Source organism: Euwallacea fornicatus, chromosome 23, assembly GCF_040115645.1.
Source record: "Euwallacea fornicatus isolate EFF26 chromosome 23, ASM4011564v1, whole genome shotgun sequence".
Classification (NCBI taxonomy): Eukaryota; Metazoa; Arthropoda; class Insecta; order Coleoptera; family Curculionidae; genus Euwallacea; species Euwallacea fornicatus.
In genome coordinates this window covers 2,568,089-2,584,227 of record NC_089563.1, presented here as the reverse complement: position 1 = coordinate 2,584,227, position 16,139 = coordinate 2,568,089, and the positions used below count along the sequence as shown (strand labels likewise).

The following is a 16,139-nucleotide window of genomic DNA, read 5'->3' as shown; positions in this document are numbered from 1 at the left end:
CATTCATTTTTCCCAATAATTAAAACTCACCTGAACTCGCAACGGATGCATAATGAGTAGTGACAGCAACGTATCACTGGAGGGTAGAATCTCCTCTATCCTGATCCCCTGCTTGGCAACTCCTTGGCATAAAAACACCGCCAAATACCGATGTAACGGCAAATGAAACGAGACTTGCATACTATCCTCCTGAAACGAACTATTATCAGAAACATTCGAGTCAAATATAACTCATCCATGAATTAAATGTGTCTCATCTGTAATCTCTTTTTTATCTAACTCTCTTTTACCCGTATAGAGAACATTTACAAAAGTGCCAAGATCCATTTAATACATAGACAGCAAATAGAAGACTCCTACATACCACTATAGGGCCTTTATATCCGGTAACACTCAACCAATCGAACCACTCTTTAATACAAGCGTTTAAAACTCTTCTAGTCAAACGAGCGGTAGACTGATCAGTTAAATGAGTTACTAGGGCCCACATCGGATATGCACTGGCTTCTAGTTCAGCACTGAAAGCTGCGTAATAAGTATTGGGTTCGAATTCAATGTGTTGATTCAGTTCTCTTTGGTTTACGTTCATGCCTGGAAATGATCGATTCAGAAATGTGGAGGAAGAAATGCGTTAAATTGATGATACCTTGGAACATTGCTAAAAAAGCGAACCACATCTCTAATAAGGTGTCATCAGCCATGAATTTCAAGGCTACAGGCCTATGCGAGAGTACGTTGTTTAAATCTGAGACTAGCGGCCAGTAACAGTGGTCTTTCATCACTGACTTTGCACAATCCACCACATTGTGCCAGTTTTCGTCTTGATCTGGAAATGACAGAAATAATTTAATAGTATCAATCAATTTAGAATCGATGAATACGCGCATTAATGCTAATTAACCAATCGTCTAAACTGTCGGCAAATTCAAAATGTGTAGCCTTCGGTGTCTCTAACCGCCATCACAGTTTACAGACTATAAATCCAAAATCGTTCAAGTAAATACTCTCTACAAACCCCTAAAGGGCCCCCTTCACGTGACACAATTTTAATCAGTCGAGAATTTAGATAGTTTCTGAACTGATATAAAGATATACGTGTGTGTGTGTGTGTGTGCACATTCACCAATTCTAAATAAGCCAATAAATGAAGACGTACGTATATACACATACACATACATATAGGGCGTTAGTGAACTATGTTTCGTAAATTTAACCAATGATTAAAAGCATCATTATAACCAAAAAAGTTCAGTATAAAAGGAATCGTAAATACAATCATTTCTCCGGATAACCAAAAGAATATGTTTTGAGATTGGTAACGCTACGACGTGTTTATTTCATTTTGATACCTCCCGAAGTAGCAGCACAACTAAATATAGTGCATTTAAACAGATTTTTTGGGTTCGATAGATTTTATGGTTAAAATGTAAACATTATGTGATTCTTAAACTCTTTGTACCTAAAAAGAATAGAAACATTTTTCCTTCAGTGTTCTATGAACATTCCAATGGAACTTATTTTATTGACTCCCTGTAAAAATGGTTTATTTAAATTATTTTTTCCCATATATAAATAGGCGTACCAAAAATTATTTACATAAAACCATTTTTACGGGGTGCATATATAACATCATGAGGATACACCCTGATTGGATTAAACTAAAGACCTACAATCTATACTATTCTTATATGGTTTTTATTTCGCCCATTCAGTGCGATCTTATCAATTCGCAAAAAGAAAACCCTTAGACATTTCCATTTGGTTTATATAGAATAATCAGAAGCAAAGTACAAGATTTCAACAAGATCCGTGTACATTTTCAAATATTTCTTATTTACTACTTTTTTTCAAGTTCTTTAATGAATAAAGGCCTTTTAAAGAACGATTTTGATTAAATCTTTTAATTTTGATTTTAACCTTTGTTTCTCTTTTTCCTGCAAAGGTCAACTTCTAAACACATTTATAAGATTTACTGAGTTTGTCAAATATTAACTTTCATAAGTTTCTTCTTTCCGCATTTTTTTAGAGTTAATTTTTTGTTTCACTTTGATACATAATTTCAAAATTGACTGGAAAAATTTTGGTCAACACAAAATCCGCCCACAAACTGCAACGTGTTAAATAATTAATACTCACAATGTAAAGTATTTCTAATGAGTATCTTCCTCATCATACTTTTTAAACTGACCACCATCACGTGCAGCAAACTGAGCTGTTCCGTCATGCGCAACGCTAAGCTTTCATTACTAAACAATTGTACACTGACGTGAACAACTCGATTACTCAAAGTGTCCGGGTCACCACTGTTTTCGAGCATAATGCTGATGCGACTGTAGTGCAACACAAAAGCTCTAGTGAGGGCCTCCTTATAGTCTGGATCGGGCAGCATGTTTAGAAGCAAACAAACGATCTAAAATTTGCTTCGTAGAGCGTTTCATCAGAGGATAAGGGTTCAAAAAACCTTTTGAGGGAACTCGAACTTTACAGTCCAAAACACCAATTCCTCCAAAAATGTTTTGTGTACCAAGTTTCGTTGTAGTGAAGGACAATCCCTCAAATCTTCATTGATGTCCGGATCAGGATTTGGTAGAGACATCAAAGCTTCCTCATACACTCTTTTTGAATCGAGCAGATACTGAGCATATTCTGAATCTACTACTTCCGGAATCTCGTTCAAAACTTTGTATTTCTATGCAAAAACAAAAGAATTAATCAAGGAAAAATTGGTGCCATGGGAAATCATACAGTGGGGTTAGTTAAAGCAGAGGTCATAACCCTCCGCATCAGCCCTCCCATGTTATTGAAGTCCAGAAGCATGGTTATATACGCGTCTGCGTCTCTAATAGCTGTTTTGTAGGCATCAGGTGCAGGTTTAAGAGAGCTGAATTCCCTCAAATGTTGAATCAGCCTTAAGATGATTCGAGGCATCATCGCTTCTGCCACGCACATTAGGTCTGTGGGAGCTGAACCTTTACTCGAGGCTTTGTTGGGACCATGTCGATCACAAAATCTAGTAAATAATCTTTGTAAACTGTGGAAAATTAAGTAAAAAAAAAACCGTGTTGACGGAAAGCAAAAACAACTGTGTTTACTCAAATTGTTAGTATACACATACCCAGTTTCCTTCATAACAGAAGTGTCGCCGCAATCGCACGCTCCTCCGGCTTGGGACAAAAACATGTTGAAGTCGTGCCTATGGTGGTTGCCTTTTTTGAAGCATTCTGTGCACAGGGACATACAGGGTGATATGCCGCAAGTACGGCATCGATAGGCTACGAAGTTGGGAGTCCATACTAAACCGCATGTGGTTGCGTTATCATAGGCTCGTACTGCAACAAAAAAATTATATGTACACAACGAAAATGATCTAAAAAACAGTATTCGTCAGTGTGAATATCAAACCCAGACGTCCCAAAGGTGCAAGGAGTGCCCCACGCCTAGGAGGGAAGTCGGTGGTTGCAAAGGGAACACATATTAATTTGATAATTCATCCTTCAGTTAGATAGTCCTTTCGACGTCAGTCTGACATGCCACTCAGTTGTCATAGTGGATTTTTTCCAGCGCTTCGCTTCACATTACACGTTTTAATATTTTTACAGCTTTAATTGTGAAAGAAAAAAAAAGGGAAATTTCAAAGAGAAAATATCTTGAATTATAGAAATTTGAGTACAAATTACCAAAAAGACGACGTGATTCCGATTATTATAAGGACCTAACGGCTATTCTAAAGGAAACTTGGGCGTTTTCACCAGGGAAAACTCAGTGGTGTACTCAGTAGCTTATTTTCCAATGCACCGATGGAATAATTGTATTTCATTAACCCAAATTCTTCAGTCAGATAACATTCAGCTTTTAATTGCATCTGCTTGAAAAACTACTGGAATCGTTGAATATTTTTCATTTCTGCGGTTGCGAAACCTGGTTCGATTTTTAACATTACGTCCTGGATTCTGCCACGGTAAATACATCTTAATAATAATTCCATTGCTTTATGGTAAAGGACCTTATGAGATCTTTACCAGCAAGTAATAGCTGTGTTTACAGTGCATGCTTCGCTTCCTCCGGTTAAGCTTCTCGCCATTGCACTGTTGCAGATTGGATGGCCGATAAAGCTGTAATATGTAATATGAACTAAGTTAAACGACCCTGTGACCAATAACCTAATAGGTCAAGGCTCTTCAATTTCGATGTTTTATTACGTTGTTGCTACATTCAAATGTGTCTAGAGGGTATAAATTAAATTATTCTTTATCGTATCTGATATATTATAATCTAACACGCCCAATCTGTAATATAATTTTGAATTAATTTAGTAACCTACTGGTCGGAACTGATAAGGATCGAGATGAAGACTTCAATTGCTCACGCTTTACAAGAAATAATGGCCGTGAATAAGTTGGGGGGATTATAGGATGTTAATTTAAGCCAAAGCACTGGGCAATTTATAATCTTGCAGAATTTAATGATTTAATTTCTGTCTATCTAAAATCCACAGACCGATACACTTGACGTGGTCTAGCATGAACACCTAGGTGACCCTGGCCGGTGCTCTAAATTTTCATTAAGGACGCGATTCATTATTTCATGGCGTTTTAAGGCATTTTAAGTAGAACTAAAAATCGCAGCAGTCTTTCGAAGAAAACAGGTTAATTGGATTAAGTTTGAATTTCAGTGGCGTAATTCGCTCAATATATGAAAAAGAAAAAATTATATAAATCGAGTTTCAAGCAACGTACGATACGCTAGGAGTACTCGTATATTACCATCGTTATTCGGATGAGAGCTCGGATAAGAGCCATGATCCTAACAGAATTTATGAGCCTTGACTACTTACATTGGTATTAGTTCAATCAAAATTCACTCCCTCGCTCACACTTTTTCATAAACGCAATGGGTAGTCCGCAATCTAATATTCTAGCCCTGTAGCCTGCTCTCTATGCATCTGCTCTACAAGATTTAATTAAATCGTGTTAAACGGTAAAATATTCTAAAAAAGCATGGAAGACATTTTTAACAAATATGCCGTCGACTGAAACACAATTTACTTGTTTATTCTTGTTACTCGTTTATTCTCGTAAATTTGAGACAACACTCGGTACAAATCTTATGACGAATTTAGCCTTGGAAAGGAATTAATGCAATAATAGCGAAACAAATTCAGGATCAAGTTAAATCGACGAAATGGAAGAAAATGCTGGATAACTGAGTTTAGTTCTAGTTCATTCTGATTAATTCTGGTTAGACCGCGTCTATTAGGTTTCTCGTATATCGTGTGTAACTGAAATACTAGGTGAAGAGTTGTTTCCAAATAAGTCCCGCAGCCGTTTGGTCAATATATAATAGATGACCTCGTACATTCTCAGTTAATTCGGCACCCAATACATATAATTCAATTTAGTACCAAAGCAAGCCCATACAATTGTAATCAATCATCAGTGAGACAGTGGAAACGCACTCTATCATCCCTGCAGTATGGCGAGGCGCTCATTAAGGTTACACTCTCAACCGAACCATTGTTCCTTTGAGTCTGAAAGAAGTGTCAGAGATGCTTCACCTAACGAACAACTTGGGAAATCTGTCCATTGCTTCGCCTACAGGACTTTTCAGTTCTCCAAAGTAGAGAGAGACACATTTATGCTCAGTTTTCCACTACTTCGGTGACTCTACGGCTCCAAGATTTTCTTTCGAAATAACTGGATATTCAAAGATAACTTTGAAGATCTAGTGGCAAACGCGAAAATTCTCCTTTGAATCCACAACTTTTCTCCGTTTGATCAAGTCTGCATCCATTACCATTGACAAAATCTCCATATCGGACATCTTTATTTTGGATGTTTACGTTACTCTGTTCAGGACGTCCCGTAAGTCAACGTTGTCGCCCAAAGGGTGGATATGTCAACTCGAAATAAGTCGATTTAACTCAACTCGCCTTAGCACGTAAGTTGATAATAGCCGAGATATATGCCATTTTAAGTTGCCTGTCCACCGTTCGAGGGGTATCGTCGACTTACGAGACACTCTGTAGGTACATGTACAGGGTACCTCATAAAAACGAGCGGAGCTATGACTTAGCTATTTATGAATATATTTTGATGGACTAAAAACCAAATAAAATTATACTTTTCAGGCTGTTAAGTAACACTACAGTAAATCTTCCAGTGTCAAGTTCTTCTGCTTCGGGTGTCAATTTCGGAATTTTAAATAGAACTCCATACTTTTATTGCATTTTTCGATAGAAAATATTTTTCTAAATTTCATGACACATGACACGTTAATTCATTTGGGCAATACGAGTTGCGCAGTCACCTACATCGTAATGGGACCATCTGCGATGTTCTGTGATCACGTGCATTTCATTCCATCTCATTCTATTGTATCGTCTTAGGCGAAGACGCCTGGCGCCACGGACCAGTGGTGCCCGTGTGACACACCCAGCGAGAAGGGACGACATGAAGCCGCCCGTAACTATTGGAACCACACCGTTCTTCCTCGTAAGCTTCTGTGAGCAGTTATGCTGCAAGGGCGGTTATTGTAGTTCTTCAGTGCAACAAAAACAGTTATTAATGTTGTTATTGGCGACAGTTGTTAAGTGCCAATTTTGACAAATACGTCATTAGATGCAGAAGGAAAATTCTGTTTGTAATATTTAAGCCAACGTATGTTTTTATACAGGGTTCGCCATTGCTCCGGCCTTGGTACCTGGTGTCTTTGTATAAACATCAATATGAAATGTTTAGTACAGTACTAATTTGTATCGGAAAGCTGCATGATTTAATAATATTTTTGTTTATACAGAGTGTTCCGTTTTCGCTGGGCAGCATAAAGTCATAATTTTTTAAATAGCAACCCATAATTTCTTTTATGCCATTTGATGGAACCTTAATTTAGAAGGAAAATACATTAAACATTTTTTTAATTGGTTGCGGCGTTGCCACATTAGAAGGTAGTGACAGGTAATATGACAACTAAATGAAATAAGTAATTTATGCTTTTGTTAAATAGAAGCAAAGCCTACTAGAATAAATCTGTTAGATTATGATAATGCCTGTTGCAATTTCATTGAAATTTTGTAAATATCTCCATAACTGTAAATTTTAGACGAAAAGATGTTATTGCAAATTAATAGAGAATTAAAAACTACATTAGAAAGACTTGAAAAAAATCATGGGTACCATTAAAAAAAAACGAGTTTCAGCAATTTGTAAAATTTGCAAATTAGCGATCTTATACAAAAAAAGTATGGTGCATTAAAAAAGTGTTTTAAAGTTTTTAAGTACCTCTGACTTTCATTTACTACTTTACAACAACAAATTTCAAAAAACACAAGTTTTGTGATAATTTTTTTTTGATGCTGAATTAAAAAAAAATTCTCTAATATGGCAACGCCGCAACCAATTTAAAAAATGTTTAATGTATTTTCCTTCTAAATTGAGGTTCCATGAAATGGCATAAAAAAAATTATGGGTTGCTATTTAAAAAATTATGACTTTATGCTGCCCAGCGAAAACGGAACACTCTGTATAAACAAAAATATTATTAAATCATGCAGCTTTCCGATACAAATTAGTACTGTACTAAACATTTCATATTGATGTTTATACAAAGACACCAGGTACCAAGGCCGGAGCAATGGCGAACCCTGTATATTAACAATTATGTTATTATATTAACAAATAATTTTTTTTTATTTCTTCAGTTTAAAATTGTTGTAACGTTGACTTGTCATACAAATTCAGATTCCGAAAAGTGTTTTCTCGCAAAAAATGCAAAAAAATTAAGTCCCATTTGAAACTCCGAAGTTGGCAACTGAAGTTGAGAAAAATGTACTTTGCCGTTGCTTAGTAATCTGAAAAATACCATTTTATTTGATATTTGATGACTTAATTGACGATGGTGAATTCGTCAAAATCCGTTAATAAATAACCGAGTTATGGCTTCACCCGTTTTTCTAGACGCTGCATTACAGCTTATTGCTCGACAGTTGGGTACTTCGTCGTGATGTCACGCTTTCGTATTTAATTATCCGTACTACTCAAATCTGGCAATTTAACAACGTTTCACTGAAATGATCCACACAATTGCCGAGTTCCACTTCGGAAAACCTCGCGCGTTTTTAAAGCACCTGAGCCGTTCGATGATGAGCCAAATTCGATCTCGAACAGTCAATGGGCCCCGTCGAATCGCGCGATGTGTTGTAAAAACCAAATTGATAAATCTCAATGATCTATTCTCTTCACTGACGCCATCGAGATTATTCCATGAAACGGCGTGATACCGAGGGAACGATTCGAGATGACGAGGAGCCAGGTGTGAGATATCAAATCTCACGGAAAATATCCGAAAGTACAAACGTGTGTGCACGCCCAAAAACCGTGATCGTTGACGCGAATTCACTAGGAAGCCGACTGTGAATTCGACGTTTATGTATTCAACGTCGAAAATGTATTCAGTTGTTGAAATTCGTAACGCAAGAATTTCTCCTGAGAAACGGCTTTAGATAGAAACAATGGTGCTTCACTATCGAAATTTGCAGAATCATCGGCATAGTCGTGCAAACTCGACGGGCAGACACCCTCACTGACAAAGCCCTATTTAGCAGGTAGTCGAAATGGAGGAATTTTCGTAACCTACATCGCGGACATGACATATCTCGCTCTACCTGCCCATGACCAGAAAATAATGGCATGTACGAAAAGGGAAAGTAACCGGCCCGGTTCGTACAAACACTTTCTTGCTTCTAATATACCGTAGGTGTCGGTCCAGCACGGCAAGAAGAAAATAGTGCAATAATTGATACGATCAAGAGAATTCAAAAGGATTTTGAGTTATTATTCGAATTGAAAAGCTGCTATAAAGGAGATTGCCCGAACAATACATCAATATGTCAGACCTTAACTACCTGCATGATGGGTAATAAAAATTGATTGAATGAGAAGCTCCCATCGTGTGGCCTGGTCAAAGGAGCCAAGTTTGTTTACCCAACACGAGCAACCATCAGCACCACGTTTTTTTGGCAAGGTCAATGCTCTAGCCCAAGTCCACTGACTGACGAAAGGAAAAGTAACTACTGCTGGTACTTTTGAATGCTCCGGGCATCAGATGAAGAGGAATCTGCTTCTTTTTTTTTTTTATGGACATACAGGTGTTAAAGGCCACGAAAGTTCTGAGGAAGGAATAATATCATTATGCTGGTGGAAGTGCGATGCTTAAGGAAGGAAACGAGCGAACAAGTGCACTTCCACCGGTCATCAGCGATCAGCACGGGAACATAAGTCAGCATAATGAAATCGCAATGGTCGTCAATTTATTCCAGCTGCTGGCCATCGCGGCTCTGGTTATGTAATTAAACATAATTCAAACCGGTTGCCACCGGGGCAATTAAGAGCCTTCCTGCGAATGGTGGTAATTATTTCGGGATTTGACTGATGGGCGCGAGCGCCACTGAACGTTTGGTTCAGATTTGGTTCGTCCAAATATTCCATCGTTAAACAACGTATGAACCCCACATAAAAAGGCACGTTTAAACCCCTTACTAAATCCTGAAAGACAATCACAATAAATCTCGCAGTACTGCGGGGACTGTCCCGAGCATGCGAGCGCGCGTACAGAGTGGCCCAAGTTCGGGCTTCTCGCCGTCGCTCAACGAAATCGAAAATTTTGCGAGATCGGCCCTAACGCTCGTTCGATCGGTGTCAACATCTTTCTTCGTTCTTTGCCCGTAAAATCTACGTAACATTTTACATATCTGACGTTTCGACCTCGCGTCACCATCACCAAGTAGCATCTTTTTTACTTGAATATACAGGCTGTCCCAGATGGGGACGAACTACGCGGGGGCCTCGGCGAGGGTGATAAATGCGAAGTCGTCGCTGTGAGTTTCGATTTAATTGGTAAAAAGTTGCATTGTTTAAAGCAAATTTTCATTTTTAGCAACAAACTCGCGTGGTTGTGGTTGGAGGAGGGAAAGTTTTATTTCATCAAGACGCTCTTTTGAGAACTTCTTCCAGACATAAATCGTTTAACTTTTGACCTTCACATAGGCGCAATATGGAACATTTGCATATTTGAAATTGTTATAAAATTTTCTTTTCGGTCGTGCATCATCACATTCGGTATTTTCTCAGCACGTCTATGGCCATTAAAACAGTTTTCGATAAGTCGGCAACGATTTTGATTTATAACAGTGATACACGGTAAATAAATCAATGCTATGGAAATGACTGAGCAGTTTCCAGAGAGATTTATTGGAACTCGTAGTGACGTATTGTGGCCCGCGTGATCTGCAAGCATGACTCCGTTAGATTTTTTCCCCTGAATTTATATATATATATAAAAAAAAAACAAAATTTACATTCAAAGTTTTGAAAACAACGAACGATTACAAATATGTGTAGCAGAGGGGTTCGGCACGACCACCCCGGAAATGCTAAACAGAATTTTAGTTTCGGAATTGAAAAAAACATATTTACGTTTGAAAAATTTTGATTTATTTGAACATTTGTCATAATTCAAAACTTCCATTCGACCCAAATTTAGCCGCATTGTTGTTATTAAAAACAAAATTATTTTTTTTCTTATTTCGCATCGATTTTAGGAACATGCACAAGCAAGTATTAATTATTAAATTTAAGGTTTTACGCCTTTAAAGCATTTTTGACGATTCCGTATCAATTATTTATTTACTGCATGTCATTGTTATAAGTTAAAATCATAGCTGGTTTATCAAAAAACGTTTTAATAGCTGTGACTCATGGTGTTTCTTGGAAAAATACCGAACGCAACAGATGTCTGAAAAAGCAATTTTATGACGATTTTAAAAACGTAAATATTTGATGTTGCACCTATATGAAAATCAAAAGTTTAACAATTTATTTCCGAAAGTAAGATCTTACTGGCAACGCAGCTAAGAAGTCCTCAAAGCAGTGTCTTGACAATGTAAAGCTTTCACTCCTCTAATTTTGACCATATAAATGTTACTTGCAAGAAAAGAAAAAATTCATTTTTTTCCGGACATCTCCGCAACCTTTCGGAATTCAGCTAGTTGAAAAAAATATTATTTATGTTTTAAATTGAGCAACTTTTCCTTATTTTAAGCGATTTCCTATCTGTTACCCTTTCCGAGAGCCCCATGCAGTTCATCCTTGTCTGAGACAGATTGTATAAATTTGCGGATTTAAAATGTGAAAAATTATAGTATAAAAGGTTAGAAATTTACAAATTCTTCGGGGAAAACCAAATCGAGGGGTTCAAATTTCAATGCCATGACTGACAACATCCACTAAACGATCACTGCATGATTTGTGTGACCGCAACTAGTGGCACCAGTTTCGCTACTACTATTAAATCCCACTATATTCCGACCTTCTGAGAATGTAATTGTAGCAACTGCCTCACCAAAGTTATACACTTATCTAATCACCTGTTATTTTGCGACGAAACTTACATTTACCTCAACCTTTTGTGAAACCCCCAAAAAACGAAAGAACTTTTAATTTTTAAAGTTAATTAAAACATAAATCTGAAAAAATTGCTAAACAATAACGGTTTGATTTACAATCAACCTGTTTCATTAAAAAAGTTAAATTGCATATAAATCTTTCACGAACTGCTAAGAGTTCAGAAAAAGCTGCAAGAACGTATCAAGGGTATAAATTAAAGATATTTTTAAATATGCTCAAATACATAATTAATAATTTTTATTGAAAATACCTGACCGGTAAACTTTTTCCCAAATATTTAGAGGTATTTCTATGGTATTTATAATAGTGGATATTTCGGTCCCCTTTGATTTTAGTTTGAAAAATTCTTCATCTTCAAATTACTTGGTCAGTTAATTCTTAACTGACAGCTCCCGTTTCCTAACTAGGTATTAAAGAGCAGGTTCCTAAGCTATTTGTGCAAATGGGATTTTTTTAATCATATTAACATAAAATCCGCATATATGTTGAGGAAAAATTGGAACATATAACACCCTGTACAATAGGTTATTTCAACTTATAAAAAAATATTCAGATTTAACTCCTAAGTAACTGAAAAAGTAAGGTTAAGAATTCAATGTACGTCGTATAAAATTTGACATTTGTAGAATTTCTAACCTTATTCGTTTGTCAAATTCAGTCACCCTCACTGTCAAACATTGCGTGGAAAACATCTACTTTCTATAGTATAACCAAGATTTTTAGACAAGTTGGAATGACGTACCATGACTATGACAGTGTGTACCCAACTGGGTAAAACCAATGACCTAATTTAGAAGGGTTGGCTGTAGCATTACTTTTGACAGTTTTGTTTTCTTTTTTCGGCAAATGCAGTACAAAATCTGAAGAAATAAAGCCACCATAAAATCTTATTATATTTTACACAGATTGTGCCTTCAGTACATCACACATCTATGACGATAAAATGACTTTAGTTCAAACTTATTACGAGAACTTGTTTTAGAATCAGTATCTAGGCGCTTATACCGAATTTTAAAACGCTCAATATTGGTTTTCTACATAGTGTTTAATGCTCTATTTTATGTAAAGATACCAAAACTGTCATATCTCAATCCCTTTACCTTGAAAATAGATTAAAAAATTGGGATAGCCCATATCACATGAAATATCCTTTAAATTTCTAAACGATTTAAAACAAAAAAACCTCTTTCCAACTCTGCTACATTTCACTTGAAATCAAGTCTGTGAAGGATGACATTCAAAAACTACAAAAGTTCCTGTAGGAATTACTTGAGAATTCGCAAGTTGTTGAAAAGTATTAAAATTAAAATACAGGGGCCACTTTTAGAAACATTACACCTGTAGTAGGAAGGAGGAAGGTACCACAATGTTGAAATTACAGCAGATTTCTGCAAAACATTTTTGTCCTTTCCAAGGTAATTCTAAGGAAAAAAAAAAACAAACAAGCCGTATACGAATGCCCCAGGAATTTGTTATTTACAATTTCAGGAAGACAAAGCTCGAATGAAGAAAAATTCTTCACTCAGGGTCACTTCTTAGATAGCGTAACCGCCATCGAGTTCTTGTTTACTTCCATTAAATATTCCAAGTCATACCAATTGCATAATTTTAATAGAAAAATACATATGGAACTAGATTGTGACGTAACTTGAATAATATCATATTGAAATTATTAATCCCGTACGGTTAAACGTTCGATTTATGTAAATGGTTCTGGGATTGTATGTGTATGGTTGCACTTTGCTTATTGAAAGTCTGTCTGCATATGAATCGTGTTTGGACCGATGGGAGATAGATCCTCAAGTAGATCCTATTTCAGTCAAGGACAATTTACTGAGATAAGTACTAGTAGAACCCCTGCAATTGACTGTTTGACATGTCTAAATAAAAATATTTCACACATTACATGATTTCAAGACGTCTGAATTAAGTATGTATTAAGTATCCATTGAAATGCATTATAAGTTTCTGTTGAAGATGATAGAAGAAGTTGTATTGAGAAAACATAACTAGTAACATCATTGCTTGAGAAAAAAAGGGGCTTTGTCTTACTGAATTTTACACAGCTTTAGAAGAATTTTTATATCAAATTTGACATTGATTCTAAAAATAGTGCTTACTCAAGTAGTAACTAAGGTGATGACCCTCTAAATGGTCTTTTTATATCAAGTTATAGGTCCTTTCACAAAATCCTAAATTATCTCTTACTGTTTTTGAAATCAACTCAGGTTACCTAAGTACTCAGAGGTCAAAATGTTGAGTCATGACTTAAGTTTGATTCAGCTAAACCTGCCTATTATAAATTTTGACATACATACATTTTTAGGTTTTTTCTTCTTTTAGGTGTATTCTTAGTATATAAGGATCAAGGGTTAAGTTTACTAGAACAGAGTTTAAACCATCATTCAAGAACTCAGCTTAAATAACCTACCATTTTTAGTCAACTGGGTTTCTTTAACTTACAATGTATTTTTTTGACAAAACAGCTTTCTGGCTAAAACTTTTTCCTTTCGACATTAATTATAGTACAGATTTAATGAAAAGTTGAAAATTCAGTTAAGCAATACCTCAGAAAATGTCTATTGCAAATTCATGAAATTTTAAAAATTTGATGATATTTGATTTAATCATGAGGCAACGATTATTGCTATGTTTGTACTTTCATCTCAAGATGTCAAAATGAAATACTAGACAAAAGTTAATTTTATCATATTTAACATAAAATTTGTTTAAATATTAAATTAATACAAGACTGTTTAATTTGGAAAAGTGATTTATTGACGACATAAAACTGATACTATTAGTTAAGCTGAATTCATAGGCACTAGCCGTCTTAAAGGTGATTGGCTACATATTAACATGATTTGATGACATTAAACAGTTTTGCAAAGTTTGACAATTTCATTAAACCATTACAAAACCAGATCAAAAAATACTTCTGAGCAAGTGTCAATTTACAATTCAGGTGTGTCAATCTGAGGAAAATCTTATTTTAAGTGTCTAGATGTAGGTGATAGATCTCAAAACTATTAAGCAAATTGACAGGTATTTGGAGTTTGACTAAGAGAGTATGTGCTATAGTAGGTAAATAGCAATGAAGCAGAAAATTGGAGTATGATATATTCAATTAAGATTAAATACATCCAAGGCTATATCTGACAATCACTAGAACAAACGTTAACCTCCAGATAGACAAAAAATTTTAAAAAATGATTTAAAAATTAATACCATATCATGTCCTGCATTATGCAATGAAATGCAAGTATCTAAGCTCATTTCAATTCAAGGCCTAAATATTCAGGCCATTCTAATAACAGACTCATCAATACCATCTCAAAGTTTGGGCTTCAAACTTAAGATAAAATGCTTAAATTGTATTTAAATTTGGAGGTGACTCAATTGGTGCTTAGTGAAGGCCACTGACAAGGTTAATACAGGCCACACAGTTGGTAATTCAGAATTTTATATGGAAGCCTACCTGTGCTTGCAAATTCATCAGGAGTTCGCCCCCCAGCCATGAGCCATTTGCACCAGTCGATGGTCTCCCATTCGTCTATGGGTTTGATGGGGTTTAGTAGATTATCCAAAACTTCTTTGAGATGTTGGGGGTTTCGCTCGGCGGCACAATCCGCATGGATGTATGCGGCAGTGGCCCTCTTCCCCTTAGACATGAGTACTTTTGCCTGGAAATTTGACGTTGAGGCCATTTTTGTGTTAAATTGTCATGTCACCGAAACACTCGAAAAATCCCGGTCAAAATGACGCAAAAAACAAAACACTCGTGGCGATTCACTTTTTCGCCTTCTCACAACAGTCAACACACTCTGTCCCCGACATTTCCGTTGAAATTCTCGCGAATCCGAAGGAAACTAATACGTTCAAGAAGAAAAATGGTTGGCATTCAATGGAGAATTCAACTAACGCAAACCAGGAAATTGATCTAAAATTGGAACATCAACTCTCCTCGCCTTGAATCGGTTGACCACGATAGTCGTCTCTTTCCTCCGTTTCTTCAGAGTTCACTCTTCAAGTCATAGAACTTTACCGCACGTTCAAGCCAATGTGGTCTTTATACGCTGCTTACCAACGGCCTACGTTCTTGAATCTCAGCTGCTGAAGTTGAAAAACAAGTCATCGAAGCCAAGCAAACGTAACGAAGCGAAACAAGAAGAAATGAATTGTTCGTACCGTCGAGGAGTGTCTGTTGAGTCGACGGCGGTCTATCCGCCAAACACCCATGTTAATGACACGGAAGGACAGCAATAGTGTCTTAGAATCATTCAGAACTGCGGTAGAGTGTTCGTCATGAACTAGGTACCGATAAAATAGACGGATTAGCTTAACGATATTTAATATTATACATGGAACAAAAATTAAGGAAATATTCGAATCCGATAATATTTAATCAATACCAAGACTGATTTTTGGTTTTGGTTTTTGACTTTCAAATCGATTTAACATTTCAAGAAATCCTTGTCTTTATTTCAGCTAACACATGCGTTACCTTAATTCTTTTTTGATTGAGATATTACTTCTCTGTGTTTATACTAGACTAGAAACTATAAATGAGGCCTAACAAATCAAAAATTAATCCGACCATCGGGAACCTTCTGTTAAAGTAAAGCAACAGTTTTATTTTTCTGTCTCTTTTATTCTCTTTTCCAGAATAATTTTGAAGAA

The 16,139-nt window shown here is 36.1% G+C and overlaps 1 protein-coding gene across 1 annotated transcript in view; it reads right to left on the bottom strand.

The window, feature by feature from the left end:
• Positions 1-15,679, bottom strand: part of Ubr3 (Ubr3 ubiquitin ligase) — a 72,680-nt gene extending 57,001 nt beyond the window's left edge. Inside the window, exons 1-8 of the mRNA XM_066295638.1 lie at positions 14,938-15,679; positions 3,116-3,329; positions 2,746-3,010; positions 2,462-2,689; positions 2,137-2,410; positions 647-826; positions 365-591; positions 31-189 (exon numbers count right to left, since the gene is read on the bottom strand). Of these exons, the coding sequence (XP_066151735.1) occupies positions 31-189; positions 365-591; positions 647-826; positions 2,137-2,410; positions 2,462-2,689; positions 2,746-3,010; positions 3,116-3,329; positions 14,938-15,166 (1,776 nt within the window). The 5' untranslated portion in view covers positions 15,167-15,679. The remainder of the gene's footprint in view (positions 1-30; positions 190-364; positions 592-646; positions 827-2,136; positions 2,411-2,461; positions 2,690-2,745; positions 3,011-3,115; positions 3,330-14,937) is intronic.
• Between the last annotated feature and the right edge of the window lie 460 nt (positions 15,680-16,139).